This window comes from Gorilla gorilla, chromosome 13, assembly GCF_029281585.2.
Source record: "Gorilla gorilla gorilla isolate KB3781 chromosome 13, NHGRI_mGorGor1-v2.1_pri, whole genome shotgun sequence".
Taxonomy (NCBI): domain Eukaryota; kingdom Metazoa; phylum Chordata; class Mammalia; order Primates; family Hominidae; genus Gorilla; species Gorilla gorilla.
This window is the reverse complement of record NC_073237.2, coordinates 27556826-27573045: the sequence shown is the minus strand read 5'-3', so window position 1 is coordinate 27573045 and position 16220 is coordinate 27556826. Positions and strand designations below refer to the sequence as shown.

At 44.5% G+C, this 16220-nt stretch overlaps 2 protein-coding genes across 8 annotated transcripts in view; both read left to right on the top strand.

Annotated features, from left to right (window-relative positions):
- UNC13B (unc-13 homolog B) overlaps nt 1-4600 on the top strand; it is a 243295-nt gene extending 238695 nt beyond the window's left edge. For 4 of the 7 annotated variants that reach the window (XM_063696260.1, XM_031014608.2, XM_031014607.2 and 1 more), the window contains 3 exons: nt 2434-2526; nt 2707-2866; nt 3015-4600. In XM_063696260.1, the coding sequence (XP_063552330.1) occupies nt 2434-2526; nt 2707-2866; nt 3015-3300 (539 nt within the window). In that variant the 3' untranslated portion in view covers nt 3301-4600. Of the gene's footprint in view, nt 1-1211; nt 1269-2433; nt 2527-2706; nt 2867-3014 lie in introns of all 7 variants that reach the window. The other 3 variants (XM_031014606.3, XM_055351606.2, XM_031014604.3) reach the window with 1 other exon arrangement.
- Nucleotides 4601-9629: 5029 nt separating this feature from the next.
- Nucleotides 9630-16220, top strand: part of LOC101142420 (phospholipid-transporting ATPase FetA-like) — a 72174-nt gene continuing 65583 nt past the window's right edge. The window contains 1 exon segment of the mRNA XM_063696947.1: nt 9630-9813. Coding sequence (XP_063553017.1) covers nt 9630-9813 — 184 coding nt within the window.

Here is a 16220-nt window from a genome sequence, read left to right as displayed (position 1 = left end):
GAAGGAAAAATCTGTGAGGAAGCCTTGAGAATGAATGGAAGCCATGAGAAATGTGAAGGCTCATAGTGTGGGGAGCTTTGCTGGGAGTTGTCCTGGGGAGAGAAGGCAAAAGACTTTCCAGACTCTGTAGCATGGATAGGGAGACAAGGAAGAGAGGCAAACCATGGCAGCTGCTGAAGGGAGGGTGTGGATCCCGGGGCCCTGTGCACAGCTGAGGCTCCAGTCTCAGGGGTGCTGTTTATGCACAGGGGACCCAGGAAGCCGGTTTTCTCCCAGTGACTTTCAGTCCTCAGAACCCCTCCCTACCTCCAGCATGGCCTGTCCAAAACAAAACACATCTGCATAGATGTAGCTCAGGTTGAAATTCTGACGCTGGAGCAGAGCCCTCCCAGGAGGCACCTCAGGCACATTTGTTACTGCTTGTTCCAAGGAAACCTGAGCAGGCTGCCTGGGGGAGTGAACCTGGTGGGGGAAGTTGGCGCTTAGGCATTACTGAGCTGTGTGTGAATCTGGGGCACAGGGCTGACCTAGAGGGGAGAGGGCTCTAAGCAGGTAGACTGGTGATGGAAAGTGAGAAAATGGAAGGGACCGAAAGTACTGCTCTATTCCCCATCTGTTCTCATTTCCAATCCAGGGAGGGAAGAATAGAGAGCAAAAGAAGAGCTGTGAGTCTCACTTAAGTGGACAGGGAGAACTTTTACAGAGCTGGGTACATGTTCAGGCATACACCATCAAGGAAGATCTGAGTTAATCCAGAAAGGCTTTTTAGAAGCATTGAGCTTTAAGCTTGATAAAAGATGAGGAGAGCCTGGAATGAGCACACATATGATGAGAACAGGGTTGGCAACTGCGGGAAGAATCCATGTGTATGTGTGTGCATTTTCTACCCGTTGCTTTATCATTTAAGGGTCTAGGAAATTAAAGCCTACAGCCTGTCTCTTGTCCTGCTCGTCTCAGATACCTCCTCTCTGTATTTTTCTACTGTTTCTGCCCATGATTTGGTTGGTCTCTGACCCATGAAGTCTAATTTGGAGCATTCACACACTGACTGCAGCTCTTTCACTTCTTTCTCCACTCTGCCCCACCTCTGTGCTCCCTCAGAATATGTGTAGAGCTGCTTTGAATGGCTGTTAACTCCTTAGACTGCTAACGGATTCTTCTTTCTCTGTTCTGCTGCTGCTACTACCTCTGACTTGCCTGTCCTCATTCAGTGCATGATGGGAAAGGTATTAGATTTACTGCTAATGAGGACATTCGTCCGGAAAAGGGTATGTTGTACACCATGCAGATATGGATCTAACATGGGCTAACACTGACCCCTGGGAGCTAGAATGAGCAACTCGTGCTGGGGGTGGGGGAACAAGCTGTCAAAGTTTAGGAGCTCTATCTCAAGTCTTAGAGATGGGTAATGCCTTCATATAGCCCAGGAAGGGGTTCTGTTGTTGATCTCTGTCGTATTCTCAGCATTCTCCCACCCCTCCACCTCAGGACAAAGAAGGATTTTCTCTGGGGTGTAAGATTGTGGTGGTGTTTTCTTTTTTTCTTTTTTTTTCTTTTTTTTTTTTTTGAGATGGAGTCTCGCTCTGTCACCCAGGCTGGAGTCCAGTGGAGCGATCTCTGCCCACTGCAAGCTCCGCCTCCCAGGTTCACACCATTCTTCTGCCTCAGCCTCCCTAGTAGCTGGGACTACAGGCGCCCGCCACCACTGCCAGCTAAATTTTTGGATTTTTAGTAGATATGGGGTTTCGCCATGTTAGCCAGGATGGTCTCAATCTCCTGACCTCGTGATCCCCCCACCTCAGCCTCCCAAAGTCCTGGGATTACAGGTGTGAGCCACCGCACCTGGCCAGGTGTTTTCTTAAAATAGGGTGGGGTCTCTGCTAAGGGGAGCCTGTAGATTGGCTCTTTTCAGAGATTGGAACTGGGGAGTTCATTCTATAGAGGGGCCGAGGTTTGAGGGGGATGAAGTCTTTCAGAGCACAGCAGCCTCCCAAGCAGGGACCTCTAGGAATCCTGGGCATAGGTGGGAGGTTGCTGCTTTTGGCTAGAGAGGACCCACATTTTTCCATTAAGAGACACCACCAGGTCACCATAATTCCCAGACACAGATACAAGGTGATGGCACTGCCCTACCCCAACGTCTTTCAGTGAAAAGTCCTTCAGCCTAGGAGATAAGAGTTTTGGGGATACTTGAGAGAGAGTCTTAGTGCACTTTTGGAAAATGTTGCGCCTAAGATGCTGTCAGCTTAACTTGTGTTACAAGACACAGCCTTGTTCTTTATCCCATTTCTTTCCCTTCTCCTATTGCTTACTTCCCATGGTTACTGTGGTGATTGCTTCTTGCTTTTGGGTATAGGGTGGTGGCCTCCTCACCCCTCAGGTTTACCTCCTAGAGTTCTCCAATGGGGAATCATCTCTCCATTTGTCCCTCAGGGTCTGGTGTGGACGACCCTGTGGGAGAAGTCTCTATTCAGGTGGACTTGTTTACACACCCTGGTACTGGGGAGCACAAGGTCACAGTGAAAGGTGAGTGATGGACTTACAGGTCTGCCCTTTCCTTGCCCAGTGGCCTCACTCATCACTCAAAAGCAGGGGCTGCTCATCCCAGCCCTCCAGCTCAGCCCTCCTCCAAGGGGAAGGTCACCTGGGGTTCAAGAACTGGGAATTCCTGGTGGGATCCCTCACAGATTTCCCTTGTTTGGGCAGTGGTGGCTGCCAATGACCTCAAGTGGCAGACAGCGGGTATGTTCCGGCCTTTCGTGGAGGTGACTATGGTTGGCCCACACCAAAGTGATAAGAAGAGGAAGTTCACAACCAAATCCAAAAGCAACAACTGGGCCCCCAAGTACAATGAGACATTCCACTTGTAAGTTACGGGGGGGACCTGCAGGACTCTGGGATGGGGGTAAGACTTGAGGGGTGGGGGGAGAGGAGGGCCTGGGGGGATGGCAGACTAGGGTGAAATCAGCTGAAGACTCAACTCTGGCCTCATAACTTCTATCTTGTGCTCACAGCCTCCTGGGAAATGAAGAGGGGCCCGAGTCCTATGAATTGCAGATATGCGTGAAGGATTACTGCTTTGCCCGGGAAGATCGCATGCTAGGGCTGGCTGTGATGCCTCTGAGGGATGTCACAGCCAAGGGCAGCTGTGCCTGCTGGTGCCCCTTGGGCCGGAAGATCCATATGGATGAGACGGGCCTGACCATTCTCCGGATTTTGTCTCAGAGGAGCAATGACGAGGTGGCCCGAGAATTTGTGAAACTCAAATCAGAGTCTCGTTCCACGGAGGAGGGGAGCTGAACACCTTCGACTCCTGTGCCAATCAGGCAGCAGCAGTTTCACAAATCAGGGCCAGTGGGAGTTAGCTGTGTAACCGGCTTAGGGTCTTTGCAGTCAAGAGGCTGACCCCTTCAGTTAAAGATATTTAAGGAAAAATTTGGGATGGTGATAATATGGCTTTTCACAGAAAGGGTCATGAAGCCCTGGCCCAACAGGACTGTGGTACTAGGGGCTGGGATGTGGGGTTACCACATGGAGAGATTTTCCATTAAGAGAGAAGGACAAACATTTCTGAGAGTGTCAGCCATTCTTGGTAGACACCTCTCCACTCCTCATCCCACCTCTACCCATCTCCATGCCACACCTTATCCAGTTAGACACATACATACCAATCATTAGAAGAACAAGTTTAGAAGGTGTGGAACTTGTGCCTGGCTGGCTGGGTAGTCAGTTGAGCCTGTTGCTGAGCCCTGTGGTCTGGATTGGAGTATGGCCAGGGCAGGAGTACACAGAATAGAATTTAGACTGTCCCTTGAGTAGAATCCACTGATTTTCTGTGGCTCCAGTGAGAACAAGGGTTTGAAACTGAACAAGATACCTTCTAGAAATGAACTGTACTAATCCCTTTCCCCAGATTGTATCATGAGTAGAATCAGGTTCACATGGTGCTTCAAAGCCCTGAGAAGAATATTTCTTTGGACCCCAGGCACTAGGGGCCACCTGCCTGGGAGTCTCCCTGCCTCACTCCTCTAGGCAGGGGAGTGATGCTTCAGGACGTGACCGGCTGTTCTAACATGTGTCTAGCTGAGGGCTAGTTGAAGGATCCAGGAGTATTTTCTTCTTGGGTGGGCCCTGAACAAAGCCAAAAATTGTAGAAACCAGTCTAGAAAAAGTCCTGCTCATCTGTGGCCACTGCCTTCTAGCCGTCCTCCACCTTGCAGAAAGAATCTAGCCTTTGGTCTCTCTCTCTCATCGGGGTCATTTGCTATTCCCCTCTGATATTCAACCCTATAGAAGGAGCCTGGACTCTGATCCCTCTATACAGGCTGGATGGAAGGGGCCCTCAACACTCCCTGGGAGGTCAGAGACAAACTGTTTCAGAGAGTCAGATGGACTTCCCAAGACTTGTTGAGAGATGTGACATGGTTCTTGGATTTCCTCTGTAGCAGCCTCCTGGACTTCCTGAGGACTCGACATTGTCCACAGATGTACTGGCCATTACATGAAACAAGAAACCAAGCATCTTTGCTGTTGTTAATTATTATATGTGCCATTGTTACAGGAGATTATAGGCTAGTCTATAATAAATTATCTTATAGCAGCCTTTGGGGTTTGGTAATTCTGCTAATGTGTGGAAAGCCATGGAAATGACTGTCCTTTATAATGGTAGATTTTGGCCTAATGGTCCTTTGCTGCTTCACACTCCTCCACCCCCATACCTGACAGCCAGTGGGTGAAGCCTAAAGTGGTTCTGGATAAACACCACTGGGCTAACATCCTGTCCTAGACCTGAGAACACCAATCTAATTAACAGAGTCATGGGACCTACGGCACCAGCTTCCTACAAAAGGTCCAAAAGAGTAGCAGGAGAGGTATTCTGGTGAAAACTAGTCCATGCTTCTCTTCCCTTTGTCTAGAATCGCTAGGACAGATCACAGCCTGGGTTGTGAGGACAAGGCAGGGGCCCACTGGGGAGAGGTGTGCCTGCCCGTCTTGGCAGAGGACTGAGGCTGCCACAGACAGGACAGAAGATTAGGCTTAGGACTGTACCTTGGACTTTCATTCAGGCTCTATTCAAGGAATAAGAGCTGCAGTAGAAAGCCCACTCCCAAAGGGGAAGAAATAAGGTAAAAGACCTCATGGCGTGGAAATGGGAAAAGCTGAAACAAGAAAGATAGTGCTCACCTACTCTCTCAACCTGCACTATCACTACTTGTGGGGCAGGGACTAATGGGGCACCAGACAGGGAACTAGCTCCGTTTCCACTGCTTGCTAAATAAATCCTTAGAGTTCAGTTGCTCATTTAAAAACTTCCTCCTCCCCGCTCCTCTCCCAAGCCAGCCACTTAACATTTCTGCCTCAAAATTACCTCTTGAATCCATTGGGTCGCCTCAAGTTCCCACCGCCACAAGAGTCGTGGCAGCTTTTAGGTCCTCATGCCTGAGTTACTGTGATAATCCCCTGCTTCCGTTCTTACCCTGCTCTCTTCACGCACTCCAATATAAAGTCCTTCTCCTATTAAACTATTCAGTGGTCACCCATAGCCTCCAGGCTGAAACTCCAAGACCCTCCAAGATAGCGCAGCCGGCACCGCCCCCCTTGCCCCTATCCTGCAGCTATTCTAAAGTACTGCCCCGGCAGGTCCCCGACAAGCACTGTGTGCTCCTACCCCTCCGTGCCTGCACATGCTGCTCCCCTTGCTGGAAAATCTGCCAGCCTTTTCCACTGCTTTCTAGGCTCTGCTATCTGGACGCCTCCCCACAGCACTCTACATTGTTATAATTTACTTGTCTCTCTCCCCTCATCAGCCTGTGATCTACCCAAAGGCAGGATCTGAGTGTTGTATCTCCATTTCCCCAGCGGCCAGCATAGTTCGGGTACTTCAAAGCCAGATCCGCCTCTAGGGGCCCTCTCCATGGAGAAACGGTGGGTCTGGCACCTGAGGGCAGGGGTGTGGCCAGAGGCGGGCTCATGGAAGATGGGCGTGGTTTGTGGGCGGGGCTCTGCTCTAGGCCGGAACCTGGGTCTCTAGGGCGTCTGCGCAGGAAGGTGCGTTGAGATGGCAGTTGCCGGAGTTGGAGGCTGGGCGGCGACGGTGAGCAAGAGGCTCCCAAAGTGGGTGCCCGAGTAGAAGTTATCGCCTTCTCCCTCCCAATATTCCTTGAAGAGAGACTCTGTCCCCTCTCAGTATTTCCAGTAGCTGTCTATCCTTATACTTTCTTGAGACAACTCCCCATATTCGAGTATACTGGTTTTCCAGACACTCCCACAGAGGACATATTTGTCGAGATTATCTAAGGAAGGGGGGCTTTATCCCCCATGTAACTCCTCAAGGGCACACATTTTTCCAGTTATTTCATGAAGCAGATACCCCTAAACCTCCAGCAATTGCACATTCTTGTTAACTCAGGGAGTTTTCCACTTTTCCAGCACTATGCAGATTCTCTAAGAAGTCATAATCCTTGTCCCATACTTGATCTGAAGTGGCACGTTTGCTATCATTCCCTCCCACTCTTTGGCATAGGATACCTACTCTAGAGGGAATAGTCAAACTCTGGCTGGCTACCCATGGCTTCAGCAAGCTTTCAGATTTGAATTAGCCGCTAATTTCTGTAGGCTATATCTAATCAGAATTAGAACAGAAGTACCTTTAACAATGGACTTTTAAGAAAGAAAAATCACATCTTTCAGCTTAAGTTGTCTCCGACGTATTCATTGTGAATATTCGGACTAACTCCCTAAATGATCCTCCCAAGCCCAGAAGCAGACAGGCAAAGTTGAAGAAGCAACAAATAGTGGAGATGGTATTGAAGTAGGAGTCAGAAGATTGGGCCCAGTTCTGCTACATTCTAGTCAGGAGATGACCTTTAACTTCTCAGAGCCTCAATAACTTGAATCTGTTATCTAGGACTAATAATTCCTGCCATGTCTACCTCAGAGGGATCAAATGGGCTCATATATATGAAAGCACTTTGAAAACTATACATTTTCTCTAAGTGTATGGGGATTATTATAAATGATCCTCTGAGTTCTAATTAACTTCCAAGGAATTTGTCTTGCTTGGTACTAGGTTCAAATGCAACAGATATTTTTTGAGCGCTTACTATGTGCCAGGTATTCATCTAGACATGAGGCCTAGCATCGAACCAAAAGAGACAAAAACCCCTTATAAATTTAAGAATGAGTCGTCAGCATATTAAGTGCCTACTCATTACCCAGTGCAGCGTCAAAGCATGGTGAAGTAGTAGGAACAATCTGTATTCTAGATTTAACTCTGCCAGTATATAGCTGTGTGAGAAAGATTTTTTCCCTGTGTGAGCCTGAACTTCCTCATCTGTAAAATAAGGAAGTTAAACAAGGTAACCTCTAGTTTTCTAGTCTTGACTCATCTGTACTTTAGGGGACCTGAAAGAAATTGATCAAAATACATATACTTTATTGGCCTTTTCTGAGTTGGGTTAAGAATGGAGAGAAAAAGAGGAAGCAAAGAAGGATATGTCTGTATAGCAAATCATGGGGTTTGATAAAGTATAATTTTTCCAAGTATTAAAAAATTTGACTTTTATATAAATATGAAATTAATAGGTCTCCAATATTTTATTTATTAATTAATGAGGGAACCAGTAAGATATTAAGATCAGTTCAAATGAAAAATTAAGAGCTAAATATTTATAGGCAATTTAATAAAGGAATGTTAAAATACGATTTCTGAATGATATACAAAACTAATTAAGGTCCTAAAGTGCAATAAGTCATAAATTTTGGAGTCATCTTTTCCACCAGACATAAAACATTTTTATCACTACTAGATGAAAATCTATAAGCTAACCTCTGCCCTAACGAGTTATAAAATAGTCCAGTCAATAGAAAACTAATCAAAGATATAAACACAAAACTGTACTAAAAGATCACCCAATAATTTATTTCACCTGTTTCTAGGTTTCAGATGACTTTTCTGACAATTGTAGTCATCAACTTCAACTTAGTTGTCAGGAAATGAAATCTGTTTCCCAAGCTTTGAAACTATAACTTTATGATGAAGATAAATAAAGTGAATTCCAAACTACCATATGTGTCTTAGAGATAGATCATTTTGGACTTCAGGGATCAAGTTCCAAGTTTCTTAAGAATGTGTTTGAATGACACAGTATCAGCATGAGAAATTCTCATATTCTGAATCTTTATTTCCTTTATAGAAATTCCATGGAATTATAGTTGGTCTACTCTGCAATATCTCTATTTAAAAGCCCAAGTGAGGACAGACAAGATGAACGTAGGTAAACTCAGGAAAATGTATCTGAGTATGTCATTGTTATTACCTCTGAAGTGTGTGTGTGTGTGTGTGTGTGTGTGTGTGTGTGTGTGTGTGTGTACATGCACATATGGCAGATCAACCTGGCAATCAGATTGTTAACCTACCAAACAACTGATCAGGAAAGGAAATATATTTTTCAAAAGTAAATACTTTGTACTTAGAAGTACAAGCTCCACTGTTTTATCATCTGAAAATCCTAATTTGAGTACTCTCTTAACTTTTATATTTGGAAATTCACCAGTAAAGCTTGTGTACCTTTCCTTCTCTCCCCATTCTTCATAACTGCCTCCTGCTAAAAAGAGGCAATCAGTGTGAAAAAAGGCTGCTGAGGCATATAAGGTCCTCCTTTGCAGCCTTTTTGTGGACAGAACAAATGGATCTGTCTCTGTAGTAAGGGAGGATTTCCATACCATTTCCGTGCTTTCCTTTGGTGAATCAAGATTCTAAAGGGAGGCCGGGCGTGGTGGCTCACACCTGTAATCCCAGCACTGTGAGAGTCCAAGGCCGGCAGATCACTTGTGACCAGGAGTTCAAGACTAGCTTGGCCAACATGACAAAACCCGTCTCTACTAAAAATAAAATAAATAAATAAATAAATAAATTAGCCGGGCATGGTGGCACATGCCTGTAGTCCCAGCTACTTGGGGGGTTGAGGGACAAGAATCGCGTGAGCCTGGGAGGTGGTGGTTGCAGTGAGCCAAGATTGTGCTATTGCAGTCCAACCTGGGTGACAGAGGGAAACTCTATCTTAAAAAAAAAAAAAAATCCTAAAGGGAGCAGGAGTAATCACACTCCAGCCATCTTTCAGAATGGAACTGCCTGTTATGTAAGAACAACAACAACAAATTGTTTCTAATGTGAAATTTTGAAAAAGGAAGATTTAGATTTAGGCTTCCTTTTGAGGAATGGAGAAAGTGCAGAATGAAATCAGTTCACTGATCGAAGGTCACAGTGTACTTTCTTTTTTTTTTTTTTTTTTTTTTTTTTTAGTAACACAGAGTCTCACTCTGTTGCCCAGGCTGGAGTGCAGTGGCGTGTTCTTGGCTCACTGCAAGCTCCGCCTCGCAGGTTCGCGCCATTCTCCTGCCTCAGCCTCCCAAGTAGCTGGGACTACAGGTGCCCACCACCACACCTGGCTAATTTTTTGTATTTTTTTTTAGTAGAGACAGGGTTCCACTGCGTTAGCCAGGATGGTCTCCATTTGACCTCATGATCCACCCGCCTTGGCCTCCCAAAGTGCTGGGATTACAGGCGAGTGTACTTTCTTTACTTGCTGTCATTGAGCAGTTGTCTGATTTCATCCTGGAGGAAGCCCATGTCAAGGACACTGGCCCTAGTTCCAGAAGTAGAAAGTCAGGAAACTTTCATCCAAAGGAAAACCAGGGAGTCCTCTGCTACCCTCAGGAGAGCTAAAGGGCTAAAGGACCCAGAAGATAATCAACTGCTCTGCATATTCTTAAGAACAGAAAATATGGAGAGCCAGAATACTTTAGGGTGTGGTGAGTTCCAGGCAAATGAAAAATGTAATAATCATCAATAAAGACTGATCAATTCATTCGACAAATATTTATTGATTATTAAATAAGTGCGAGCCACTGTGCCAGGTATGGCAATACAATGGCAACAAAACTAGACAGAATTTCTGCTCTTAGCGAGATTATGGTTTAGCGAGGGGAAACATTAATTAACAGCATATTTAATAGCACCAATAAATATAAAATATCTGCCATAAATGCAGTGAAATAAATACCATATGGGAAGTATAGTAGTCAAGAGCATGAATTCTGGAGTCATACCGTCTAGGTTTTAATCCTAGCTCCACCACTTACCACGTTATCTTGGGCAAATCTCTTAATTTCTCTGCTACAGTTCCTCCTCTGTAAAATGGGGATAATAATAAAAGTGCTGCCACATAAGGTTGCTGTAAGGATTAAATTAGGTAATATTTATAAAGCATTTAGGACAGTATCTGCCACATGATAAACACTGGTAAATGTGTAAAAAATAATCAGAATAATCTATAAGAGCTTGACATTTTCAATCAGAAAGATAATTAAGAACTTCATCTATAAATGTGTGTTATTTCAAAAGCCAAACATTTTACCAAGGAAAAAGAGTTGAAACCAGTTTTCCTGGTAAATCCCTACAGGTAGGCTTGGACTACCTATTGCAGGTAGAGTTACTGCTTCTGCTATTTTGAGCAGTAAGCAATTAATACTGGTTTACCCAAGATTTTGGCCTTCCACTGAATTTACAAAACGACAGTGCTAAACCCAATAATTTGGCAGGTAACACTATTTTGAATATTCAGAATCTTCAGGCCTATTCTGGTTGGAAAATCTACAGTACATAAATACTGGCCAGTTCTAACATCTTGGTTGTCTACCCTCTCCTTTCTATTTTCTTTTCTTTTTCTTTCTTTTTTTTGTTGACAGAGTCTTGCTCTGTTGCCCAGGCTGGAGTGCAGTGGCACGATCTCAGCTCACAACAACCTCCACCTCCTGGTTCAAGCGATTCTCCTGCCTCAGCCTCCCAAGAAGCTGGGATTACAGGCACGCACCACCATGCCCAGCTAATTTTCGTATTTTTAGTAGAGACGGGGTTTCACCATATTGGCCAGGCCGGTCTTGAACTCCTGACCTCAAATGGTCCACTCGCCTTGGCCTCCCAAAGTTCTGGGATTACAAGCGTGAGCCACCATGCTGGGCCTCTCCTTTCTATTTTCTACCACTTCTTAGTTCAGCCTTTCATCATTTTAAGTGTTGACTGTTATAGCTGTCTTTTAAGTGGTCTTTCTGTCTGCACTCCGTTCCCTTGTAAATCTATCATATTAATGTTTCTGAAATTCCAGTTTATCACATTTTCCCCTGCTCAAAATCTTTGTAGGATTCTCTGAGATAAAATTTAATATCATTATCCTAATATTAAAGTCCTGACTTGAAGTTCTTGTTTTCTGCCTCCTTCAGATTTTCGTACTTAACTGTACTATCATACAACTTGTCTAGTCTCAATGCCAACCCTTTCATTAAGTCCTTTTTCCTGCCTACAAAACTGTCCCCTGCATCTCTACCTAATTAACCTGTGTTCGTCTCTTGAGTTTAGTGCAAGTCCTTCTCCATGAAGCTCTTTCCAACAATTCTGCCCTGCCCCCCTTTATCTCTCCTTCTTGAATTCCTGTAGTGCTTGGGTTCTACAGTGTTTGTTTGTTTGAGACAGAGTTTCACTCTGTCGCCCAGGCTGGAGTGAAGTGGTGTGACCTTGGCTCATTGCAACTTGAGGCTCATTGGTTGAGCCTCCTGGGCTCAAGTGATCCTCCCACCTCAGCCTCCCAACTAGCTGGGGCTAAAGGCACGTGCCACCACACCCAGCTAATTTTTGTACTTTTTTATAGAGATGGGATCTCACTATGTTGCCCAGGCTGGTCTCAAACTTCTGGGCTCAAGTGATGCACCCACTTGAGTGGGAGGCCACTTGAGTGGCCTCCCAAAGTGCTGGGATTACAGGTGTGAGCCACCATGCCTGGCCCAGTTTTTTAAAATAATAGCCTTATTGAGATACAATTAACATGTCACAAAATACACCCTTTTAAAGCATGTAATTCAGTGATTTTTAATATATTCAGAGTTTTGAAACCATGACCATAACTTAATTGTAGAACATTGTCATCATCCCAGAAAGAAACCCTATACCCGTTAGCATTCACTCTCAGTTCTTTCCTCTGCTCTCCTATCCCCTGGCAACGACTAACGGATTTTTCTGGACTTGACATATAAATAGAATCATATAAAATGTGGCCTTTTGTTACTGGCTTCCTTCACTTATGTTTTCAAGGCCCATCCTTATTGTAGTATGTATGCTTTTTATGGCGGAATACTATTCCAGTGTTTGGATATACCACAATTTGTTTATCTCTTCATCAGGTGATAGACATTTGAATTGTTTCCATTTTTGGGGGTATTATGAGTAATGTTGTAGTAAACATGTGTAAAAGTTTTTGTGTGGACATATAATTTTAATTATCTTGGGTCTCTACAATTCATTTAACATCTTATGTACACCCTGCCTTGACATGCTTTGCTGTTTTACATCTATGTTGTGTGATTCCACTAGATTGTCTGCCTAGCATAGTGCCTACAGAGTTCTCTCTGTCCTAGAGAGTTTGCATGACTGTCCCATTATTATATTTCTCCTTTCCCTATCCTTTACCTTCCACACACTTCTGTAAATACCATCTTCATCACCACCACCACCACCACAAGACAACAATAAAAATTATTAACAGTTATCGAAAGGTAGCTTAATAATACTAGGTAGTAATTCAAAAGGTTGGAGTAAATCTATACGTATTGACAAGGGAAGATGACCAATACATAGTGTAAAAAGAAAAAGGTAACTTGCAGAGCAATACATGTAGTAGGATCTCATTAAGAATATATATAGAGAGAGATGTGTATATATACATAAATATTTGTGTATAAATTCCTTGAAATGGAAGGAACCTAAAGGATATACACCAATCTATTTATAGTGGTTTCCTTAGGAAAAGAAGGAGTGGAAGGCACAGGAAAGGAAACTTTTAATTTTTTCTGTATATATTTTTGTTTTTGAATCTTTTACAGTGAAAATGTATTTTTATATTACTTTGGGTAATTCTTAAAATTAATAAAAAGAAAAAAGTGTAATCACAAATGGAAAATAACTAAGTTGGAGAAACTAAAAAGAAAGGACAGAAAAGGAAAAAAAGAAAAAGAACTCCAGGAAGGAAGAGGGCATAGATATTGTGGCATGTAGACAGGAAAGTTAATCAGAGTCTTAGTAACAGAATACTCTACAAAAGAGCATTTAAATAAACACAAAAGTAGACATTTAGGTTGCACAACTCTGTGAACATACTAAAAACCACTAATTTTTATACTTTCAATAGGTGAATTGTATGGTTTATAAATTTTACTTCATAAAGTTGTTTAGAAAAGACAGATCAAAAGTTCCCAGTGGCCGGGTGCAGTGGCTCACACCTGTAATCCCAGCACTTTGGGAAGACAAGGTGGGCAGATCACTTGAGATCAGGAGTTCAAGACCAGCCTGGCCAACATGGTGAAACCCCGTCTCTAGTAAGAATACAAAAATTAGCCAGGCATGGTGGCGCGTGCTTGTAATCTCAGCTTCTTGGGAGGCTGAGGCAGGAGAATCGCTTGAACCCAGGAGGCAGAGGTTGCAGTGAGCCGAGATGATGCCACTGCATAAACAAATAACTTTTTAGTATGTGTGTCCCATCTGATATTTGGGACATACTTATCTTGTATCTGAGTGTTTTATTTGCTAAATCTGGCAACCCTAAACAGAAGGGGTTAAGGTTTGAATCCTTTAGATTTAAATTGGTTTTTTAGCATCACCAAGGCATTTTGTTCCTAACTGATGGCTTTTCACATAACTCCCAAACCCTCGTCTCCTATCCCAGGGAAGGTTTTATGACTGAGAAGCACTGAAAGTAATGTCTAGCAGTTCAGTCATACAAGACTGATTTTACCTTTACTGCATTGATGAGAAATCATTGGTCCCAGATTCCAAATGTGGTCAGAGTATGAAAGCACAACTCCCAATTTCCATCCGCCTGGATGTTCCTGTCAGCTTCTGCCCTACAGAAAGGGAGAAGCCAAAGGTCTGTAAAGGGAGTAGGGAATAGGGCCTTTGGTTTTTGAGCATGTCCTAAATTGTGCCAGCCAAACCAACCTTCTATGGACCCTTGTTAATAAATTGGACAGCTTTTATGATTATTTTGATTTTCTTTAGGCTCTTTTGAACAATTTTAGACTTGTTTTTGCTTAACTCAGACAGAAAAATTAATGAAGCTTTAGGGGATGGTCAGACTTAGAGGTGCAGGAGATCAGTAGTAGCTCAGGAGCTGGACTTTTCATGACATTCCAGACTTTAGTGAGCTTCCTCTCAAAGCTCTTCTTAACACTGCATTCTACACACCCTCTACAGCCATGCTGAATATCCTCTGGTTTGCTGACTTTTGCATAGAAGTGTCAACAAACCAATAGCCTTAGCTGAGGCTCCTCTTTGAGTCCAGCTGTTCTGTGATTACACAGATCTTCCCATAAGGAGGAGACGATTATCCTCTACTGGAGGAGTTTGGATGGCAATCTGACCCCAATTTAGCAGAACATGTTTCTAAGCATTTTTCACTTGTGTGCTTGTTCATTCAACAAATCTTTATTATATCCAGAGCCTAATGCTGAGCCAAGCGGTAGGCTACAGAGATTTAAAGAAAAGAAAAAACATGGTCTCTACCTTTTTTAAATAAATTGACATGAAACTGTATGTATTGATTGTGTACAATATGATGTTTTGAAATACATACATACCTTCTAGAATGGTTATATCAAGCTAATTAACATATGCAGTACCTCACATAGTATCTCTGCAGGGAAGGCTTATGGCCTGGGCAATTTTTAGTTCTGAGCAAGATGGCCTGGACCTTAGCTTGCTGCTGCTAGTGGATTACTGGGAGTGTCAGATCTGTCTTGTCATGTTAATGAGAGCTGGGTGGGACTTACTGCCACCTGCTACTCTTAGTCCTTGTGCAAACTCTTCTGTACAGTAGAAACAGCTATGCTTCTCCTTGGAATAATATCCCAGTGGCCAGAGAACTGTCCCTTGAGCTCCACAGGGGACGCTGCTTGCCGTGCATGTGGAGAGCCAGAGCACAGACCTGGCTTATCCAGCCTCCACCTGGCTTTGCCCCTCCACCCGCCCTGGTAGCTTAACACAAAGGACAGAAACTTTGGGGAGCTTTATGACCCTACCCATTGCCTGAGAAACCAGAATACCCTCCCTGGAGATATAAGGCAAGCACAAATCCCACCACTACTACCACGGCTGGTGTTCTTTTCCAAGTGCCACCTTGTGGCTAGAGGCCAACACAGTCCATTACAGCACCTCCAGGTAGAATAACACTGCACCCGGGAAGGAAGAAACTTGTGCTTGACCTCAGCTATCACCATTGTCTGCACCACCCTAGCCGACCAGGAGGTCCTGAGTCTGTTCATGTGACCAGGTCATTACTTACTACCACTGGCATTTGAGAAAACCAACACACTAAGGCTAGCTATAACCAAGGAATCTCACAGAGTCTATGTCACTCCCCTGCAAACCCCATCAGAGCCAGTGCTAGTACCTGCTTCTGGGAAACTTGAGAACATGTCATATCACTGGATCCCTTGCAGACATTCCCTAGTACCAGCCTGGAGTGTGGCAGCCCCTCTAGGTGGCTAGATCCAGAAGAGCAACAGAATTCACAGTAGTCTGGCTCTCAGGGACTCCTACTTCTAGGGGAAAGGGGAGTATACTACGTCAAGGGAATACCCCGTGGGACAAAAGACTCTAGATGGCAGGCCCTGAGTCCCAGATCTTTCTGCTGGTGGAAGTTTCTTTCAGCAGGGGCACAGTTGCAGTGCTGGGCTTAGCAGGGAAAGTCTGCAGCTCTACTCCAACAGCTGGGCACCAAGCCTGCTGCTTGTGAAGAATCTCAGAGAAGGGGACTTCTTTTCCCCCTCATCCACCATTGCAGACACAGCTGGGGCTTCTCCCATGGGAGCTTGGTGTGAGTGCATCTATGCATAGCGTTTCTGGAACACTTCAAGGTGACTGTATCCCCATAGGAGGAGCACTCTCCAGGTCCAGGCTTGCACAAGAGGTAGAGTCACAATTCTTCCTTACTTGGAACATCAACATTCCTGCAGATGAAAAGAGGTACCTGTCTGATCTGAATAGCTAGAACACGGTCAGGAGTGTGTCCTGCTGGCCTGGCAGGGGAGCTGAGGTGGCTCCCACCCTTCCCCCTGATAAAACCTCAGTGTTTCTCACTGAGAGCTCCCCCAGCCACCTCTGACAAACTTGGGAC